Source organism: Rhagoletis zephyria, unplaced genomic scaffold, assembly GCF_001687245.7.
Source record: "Rhagoletis zephyria isolate East Lansing unplaced genomic scaffold, Rhagoletis_zephyria_1.1 Rzeph_scaffold_10709, whole genome shotgun sequence".
Classification (NCBI taxonomy): Eukaryota; Metazoa; Arthropoda; class Insecta; order Diptera; family Tephritidae; genus Rhagoletis; species Rhagoletis zephyria.
The window spans coordinates 12,631-20,682 of record NW_016167786.1 but is presented as its reverse complement, the minus strand read 5'-3'; the positions used below and the strand labels follow the sequence as shown (position 1 = coordinate 20,682).

The window sequence follows — 8,052 nt, the reverse complement described above, 5'->3', positions numbered from 1 at the left end:
CGTTCTTTGCCGTGCTATGTAGCTGCCTACTTATCACGTTGCCGCAGACATCGTCGTATATTTTCAATGTAGTGTTTACGGCAGCAACAACGTCAAAAAGGCAGCAAAATCAATTAAAATTATTGGCAGTTTTCGCCTCCTGGCAATGTGAGGTGCGACTCGCAGTCACACAAAAATAGCTGAAGGTGCTCGTTGGCTGAGTGCTTAAATAGCGAAACTGATCGAAATTTAGAGATATTAAATCACACAAATGGTGTGTGGAACAGTGATGTGGATCGGGAATTTATTGGCGCAAAAATATGGAAACTATATCTTAAGATACAATAAGATGAAGGTGAGGGAAGTAACCATATCCTTATGTCCTTATGTCCGAAGGTAACTCTACGAACTCGTTGCATTTTAATTGAAGCCCAGACCTTTTCCACCTGCTCTTTTCATTGCAAAGGAGGCCTTCCTCACCCTCTACTACCGCCAATGGATACTTTGGGAGCTGGAGCGTTTTGTCCCTTTATACCCCACGACCAAGCCAGCGGAGTCACTCTGTACAGCTGATCGTTTCATCGTCTGCGGTATTTACCATTGCCAACGCGTGGATCCGTAATTGTTCCGTAGAACTCCCGAACACACAAAAAGCCGCCTCATCGGATGTTACCATTGTCCAAGTTTCTGCGACATACACCAGAACGGCCAGGACCATTGACTTTTATACATTAAGAGAAGATTTTACTCCTCAGTTGCCCTGTCAGTCCAGTGTAGCACTTGTTGGCAAGTGTGCTACTGCTGATTGCCATATATACGAATAATTCACTTTTTTTTAAATTATTACTGTCAACGTGACGTGAGTTCCCAGACGCAAATTCGCTGTCTGCTTGCTTGATGACAGGAGATACTTCTTCTGCTAATCGTTCCCTTCCATACCCATCCACTTTGCCCCACGACGAGGATACAAGTAGACCATAAGCAGCTCTTTGTGATATCGCTACGAAAGGTAAAGAAGTTTCGCGGGCGGCAGATATCGGAGAGTTCCTCCGGGATGTTAAAATAATTGTAATCTCAGATGTTTAGACGGCAGTCTACATAGAAAAAGCTTGGTGTTTTAACGACTCCCCCGTTATCCTCCATGCATCTGCGACAAAGAGGATCCGGTATGAAATTTAGTCTCGCCGCCTGAATTCCAAATAGACAGTGTCCCTTAAATGCATCCAATGCAATTAAGAGCTGCGGCTTTTTGAACCTAAGGAGGTTCTAGACCGTCTTCAGATTTTGTCAAACTTTCGCTCAGCTGACGTGAGGCCTATGTATCTCTCCAAGAATGGTCCAGATGTAAGCAAAGGCACTTTTCTTTTTGAGATTGGCTTGAGGGTGCCTTCTTTGGCCAATTCGTCAACTACGCAGTTTACTGCTATAGCGCTGTGGCATGGCACCCATATAAGTCTGACAAAGAAATATTGTGTCGCGAGAAACAGAAATCTGCGATTCTCAAAATAACTTCGAGCGCGTCGCAAGCGAGCTCAGATCTCTGGTAGAGACGTGGTTATCAGAGTAGATATGTACTCGCGCTCCTTACCGCCGTTGCGCACATCAGCACTCACCTGTACGTCCTACTGTAGCCGTTGCTGCTGAGACCTTATATCATATATGGGGCAAAATTCGTCAAGTGTACCAATAATAACATTCTATGGCAGCATTTTGTTCAAACTCGACCACGGTGTTGCTATGGTTACTGGTCACTAATGTGTAAAAGAATTCCTTTCTACCGTGGTTTTTTATCGAGTTATACTTACGAGTTTAAACGTGCAAATTTTAGCCTTTTTCTTAGAGTCACAAGTTTCCTTAAAACTCTTATCTCATGTCACACTTATGATAGAGAAGCAAAAATTGCTGACCTAATAGAACTTTTTCCATGCTTTTTGGTGGAAACTATAATTTTTTGGTAAAAATTTTTTTTGCAAAAAAATTTGCAATAAAAAAAATTTTATTGCATTTTTTAAACAATGTATAATTTTTCTTTTTTTCAAATGGCTTATTTCGATAGCTTATTTTTTAAGCTTTCTAACGGTTTATAATTCGTATTGGGCGTAGCACAAGGACTACAAGTTTTTCATCATAGAACGCACTCGGGACCGCCCTTCGCGTTTTTGAGATCTGAGATAAAGTGCGCTCACTTAATTGCAATTTTCTTTGGACAACCGCGACATTTTTGTATGAATTTTTATGAAAAAATTTTTGTTGAATCCGAATACGAAATCAGAATACAAAAACGTAGCACGAAATTTTTGTTGAATCCGAATACGAAATCAGAATACAAAAACGTAGAACTATTTTTTAGATATTGCTAATTTCTTTTTCAGAAGAAAGAATTAGGGTGTATCACTATCCATACAAAAAAATTGGTACTGTTTTTCCATAGGAATTATAAAATTTATTATATTTTAAGACTTCCGCCGAAATCTTTGGCAAAAATAGTTAGATATATGTTTGTGAGCTGGACCTGGATACCTCCGAAAATCGATATCTTTTATAAATAAGAATAAGTTTTAAAAATATTTTTTCTAAAAAATTAACTTAGATGATGAAAGAGTTTAGGGTTAAAAGGTCTGCATAAAAATATTTAAAAATTGTGTCGATGGTACCAAAAAAAAATAGTTTTTTAGAGGTATTTTCCAATTGGTCTACCTCACGTACATCTTAATATTTTCTGATATATTTGTGCGTAACTTTTTTGGTGCTGCACCTACCTAATATATGTGTTTAAGATTTATTAAAAGTTTTCCCAAACCGAAACACAGCTCTACCTATTCTGCCGGTTCATTTAAACACTATTGCTGACTGCAAAATTTTGAACAAGACCGAAGGAACACTCGCGGACAGCAAACGTCGCCGTAGTATGACAACACAGTTTCGGACAATACGCCTTGTCTATGTATTATGAGTGCACGTGGGTGCGCGAACGATGGACAGCCACTTCAATGACAAGCGTGAAACCAATGAGAGGCAATAAACCCAAAGGAGTCAACATGGGCACGCCGAACAGGGAATCGTGTAGCACTTATCAGCATGGCGACATCGCCGCTTTATCTGCGGCTCATTTTGGGGTGTTTTGCGAACACGAAACCACCGAAACTGATTGAACAGAAATGATAAATATGAACGAAGAGAGAACCTACATAAATGCACTTACACTTTTACATATGGATGTACATTAGGGTGTATCACATTCCATACAAGAACAAAGTGGTACTGTTTTTCCATCGGAATATTAAAATGTACTAAATTTTAAGATTTTCGCTAAAATATTTCCGAAAACTATTAAAACGTACTTGATCTGACCGATTTGAAAATATTGCCAATAATTTCATTATTTCGATTCCGCTGATAAAATGTCCAAACTAAATGTTTTAAGCGTAAACTCTTCCATTAACCGATTTGATTTTTTTTTTTTTTTTTAATTTTATTAAAACCTACTTTTTGGTAATTTTTAGGGGTCTTTTAAAATCGGTTCAGCTCACGTATATATTAATATTTTTTCGAAATATTTTGGTGAAAGACTTTAAATATAACAAAATGTATTTTACCGGTGGAAAATCTGCGAGTTTTTTTTTTTTTTTGGTGAGGCACGCTAATGTACATACATACGTTCGTTCGAAAATGTCTGTTTTGCAATTTCATTATTTACACTTTTAATTAAATTAATTACGACTACATATTTACAAAAAACTACTCTAAACTTGACTAAATTGCACTTAACACATTTTTAAATTCCTTGTACAGCGAGCGCTTATTTCACATAATTTCATTACCAATCAGGTAATCATCATTTGCACTTCAGTTCATCAACATGCCTCATCTTTCCGTGCTATCATCGGGACCTGTCAACCAAATTGTCTGCTATCAATTTCATTGCTATTCTTTTCACAATTACAATCTGCACCTTCTCTGCGTCCACTTTTCGATGTCAATATGCGTACGCCTTCAGCGAATTTCGGAAATCCCGCCATTGATTCCTTGAACGTGGTCATCATCACCGGTAGATACATGAAAAAGTCCTTCACATGTGAAAATAACATATTGTAGTCCATTTGGTTAGTGTTGCTGCGAAATAGGTTGCCGCGTGCGCCGCCAAAGCTGCCGCCACCCCTGCTGGCGTTGTCATCGTAGTCGATGTCGTTTGAGTGCGTTGGTGCCGCATGCACGAAGTATAAGTTTTTGTTGAATTCACATCCAAAAAAACTCTCGGGAACATTTCTACTTACGCAGCAAAATCACTGTTGTAAGCGCGAATATGCTGTGCTTCATATTCGTTTTGGGTTTTGTTGTTGTTTATTTTTTTTTATTAAATTAGCACTGCTGCTACACTTTGGTTTCTTCTACGATTGTTGCTGCTGCCGTTTTCACAGAAATGACCCTTGCTCGGAAGCACTTGGGTTTTTATAAATTTTGCTAGCAGTTTTTTGCTACATTCGCATATTTTTGTCAGCAGGTGTTGCATTATGATACATATATGTGCAGCTTTTCATTGGCTCAAGTATTAATTTGCAAAATTTTATTATTAATGTCATCACTTAAATGCATAATTTTAGTCTTATATTCATTTTTAAGCTTTTCCGCGAATTAAGTTGTTCTTCGCAACTATAAAGTTAATTGGAGGTCATTTGGTAACACCTACATACGCTATTTACGGTGTAGTGAGGTTAAGGTGATTGGCCTAAACCCAGGGAATCCCAAAGTATGTGCTGGCATCTTAGGCCCTCTTGCTTAAAAGTGGAGCCACTTGCTGGATGTTTTGTTGTTTTTTTTTTTTGCAAGCTGTGGTCATTCGAGAAATCAGTGTTTGAAGGAAAAGTACCGAAGAGACCGTCCTTATGATTTGAAGCAACCATGTCCCGTCAAAATTCGGTGGAAATTCACTTCCTTATTTTGTCTACTTACCAGGCTTGATATGAAGGGGGTCAGGTGGTACGTCCAACGACCGCGGGCTGTGCGATCCCATCTCACTTGCCATTGCTCCAAGCATCTCTGCGACTCCTCTCTGCGTATAGCCTGATTTATTAGACTGGAGGCGGTGACTCTTGCCACCACTAGAGCTGCTCCGGGCGTAACTCAGAATGCGCTGCTTGCTTTGATTGCGCAAAATCTATAAAATGACTTGGCCTTTCGTACATATGACGTCTTTCTAAATGCTTCATACCAGATGTGTGCACCATAAAAGAGGACACTCTACACGACGCTTGCATATATGCAGATGTCTCCACTGCGCCTTCTACATTCAAGAGACCTCTTTTTATTGGTGCTGCCATTTTTTCAGCTTTCCTAATCGGGTAATCAAAGAACGTCTTAAAAGTAAGACTCGTATCAAGCATGATGCCTACGTATTTAAGGGCCGTCTTTCCTATTGTCCTACACGTATAGATGCTACTTCGCTGACCTTTTCACTCATTTAGGCAAATTTATATATACATAGTATATATATAATAATGCCTCGGATGAGTCCCCCTTCTTTGATGACGATCACTTCGAACGGACTACTTTGTTTTGTGAGAAGCACCCGGAATGTTAAAACCCTTAATGGGGAAGGTGCCTCTGAAGACTAAGGTGGATATCACCGCCATGCAAGAAATGTGATGGACAGGGCAATGCAAAAATCAGGTTGGGTCTTGTGACGTTTATTACAGCTGCCATGTGAAGAAGCGCAAATTTGGTGTTGGATTTGTGGTGGGAGACAGACTTCGTCGCCGACTCCTGTAGTTTACCCCAGTGGAAGTCAGAATCCACTTTAAACCTATATTCTAGAACATCTAGTTTATATGTTCCCACGCCTCGATGGAAGAGAAGAACGTGGCGACCAAAGACCTTTGCTATGAGCGCTTGAAGCACCTTTATGAGAGGTGTCTTAGGATATCCTCACGAGAGGAGGATCGACACTCTCTTTGTCGAGCCGTTCGATACTGAAACGACTACTTATCGTATGACTCAAGCAAAAGTTGGCGCATCTGCATCGCTGCATATATTTCACAGCCGACAATTGAAAAATAAATAAAGTTATGCCTAATGTTATACGGCGCAGAATCAAGGACACCGATAACATCCGATGGCTCCTAGAGTGCTTAAGTATAAGAGTCTGCGGTATAAAACGATTTCCAAGATTAATTATTTTCCTCGGACACCTATAGTAAATAATATTTAGAAACACATTTTCTCAAATCCGATTTTAACTCATTATCTTTACCAAAACGCGCATTTCCGGCGCAGTCTGTAAAAAATGTCTAATCAATGTGGAAAGGAAAATTCATAATGCATAATTTATTGTTATGAGATAGAGAGCTAACTTGGCGGGGCAATGTTAAAGAGCATAGCAAGAAATCTATAACTGCCCTGTACGCCTATTCTGTCTTATGGCATCATGGTCTTGTGGGCGTCCGTGGATAAATACACAATAAAAAAAACTTACAAAAGTTCGAAGGACGGTTTGCATAATCACGGGGGCTATTAGAATAAACGTGTTAATCAAGTGGAGTGATACAAGAAATCTGGAATCTTCAGGCGCCTGTAGAATGAAGGGGTGAAGGAGAGGAGGATTCAGTCCTGATCTGATTCAGCAGTCACCTACATTTATGGCTTCAAGTTAGATCTGAAGGTAGGTATTGGGATATCAGTTTTCGTCTGCCAGACCTTTACAGTTATATTTCAAGCTGAACTTACAGCAATCAACGAAGCTACAAGATGGCTGCGGAACCCACGTGCAAGATATCAAGGTATAGTTTAATGTGGATGAGAGTAGATCTCGACCACTCCTCTGCTTGGAGCGACCACTGCTCCGCCATGTAATTGGAATTCTCACCGGGCACTGCCTGATGGGAACCCACGCTATTAGAAGGGGTATGCAGTCAAATGATTACTGTTGTAGCTGCCTGGGCCACTCTCCCGCTTTGACGAGGGCTTGTAGATGCTCGTTCCTCTACTATTCTCCTTAGACTCTGACTGAACTGGATTCATGTAGCCTCAACGATTTTGTGCGCTTCATCAGAGCTAAAAATTGGTTATATTACTAAGGTCAGAGGAGAGACATCGTAATTGGCCCATGGTGGTCAAAAAAACCTATCCTAACTACCACGTATGATATAATTTTCCAACTAAATATAACTGTACCATTTGCAAAAAGACATTTGCATAAAATTTGTACATTTTCATAAAATTTTAAGGGCCATTTTCTCAAGTAGTTTTTAAAATTTCTCGGCCCTTTAAACGTAACTTTTGTACCCTAAAATTGTGTTTCAAGGGGCATAGAAATTTTAAGGGTTACTTCCGAATACGGCTCTAAATATATTTGATTTCTTATGAATTAGAGTACTAGAGTATAAAAATATGTATGCACCTTCAACGATGCGTCGATGTTGCTCCTCCGGCTTTACTCATTTCTTTACTTAATCCAAGGCTGATTTTATTTCCGCCTAAACAAGTAAAGAAAATATGTATGTGCATGCGTAAATTAGTTCCTCCGCTCGTTACAATTTTATGTACTTCTTAATCAATTTAATTTTGTAAAATTTTCTCATTTTACTTCTTCTTCCTGCCCGTCAACCTATTCGAAATATTTAGCTCTCCGCTCATCAGTCGCATCTGCATCCTCATCAGTGGGAATAATCTCGAATGACAGTGATTGATGCTTACGAAATTTATGTGATACATTACTAAAAGGCCCTCACCCTTTCCATTAACTAACGCTACAAGTACATATACATATATGTATAGTAAATGTGTCCATATGTATCTGTAGGCATACACAGCTTTCAATTCATCAACGACAATGACAATAGAAAACAACTAAAAGGGCGAGCGATATACATACAAATACATAATTTTTTAAATAAATTTTACTTTTTTAGGTTGTAATTTTTTTCACTATTTACACGGTTTTGGAGCGAGTTAATTTCGTAAATTTGTTGCAATAAAATCTATCAGAATATTCGCATTTTAATAATACGCACTCACACATTTGCATCAAGGACATTCTCATATAAAAGTCTTCAACCAATGAGCTTTTTCCATCCTCAA

At 39.0% G+C, this 8,052-nt stretch overlaps 1 protein-coding gene across 1 annotated transcript; it reads right to left on the bottom strand.

Moving 5' to 3' along the window:
* Positions 1 to 3,626: 3,626 nt before the first annotated feature.
* LOC108376605 (uncharacterized) lies at positions 3,627 to 5,437 on the bottom strand. The gene is made up of 3 exons (XM_017632829.1): positions 5,426 to 5,437; positions 5,316 to 5,365; positions 3,627 to 4,194 (listed from the first exon to the last, which is right to left on the bottom strand). The coding sequence occupies exons 1-3, from the start codon at positions 5,435 to 5,437 to the stop codon at positions 3,873 to 3,875; spliced, it is 384 nt and encodes a 127-aa protein (XP_017488318.1). The 3' UTR covers positions 3,627 to 3,872.
* Positions 5,438 to 8,052: the final 2,615 nt, after the last annotated feature.

Coding starts and splice junctions, on each gene's coding strand:
- LOC108376605 (XM_017632829.1), bottom strand. Junction 4,195..5,315: donor AGACGTTCTTTGATTACCCG/ATTAGGAAAGCT, acceptor AAACTTATACTT/CGTGCATGCGGCACCAACGC.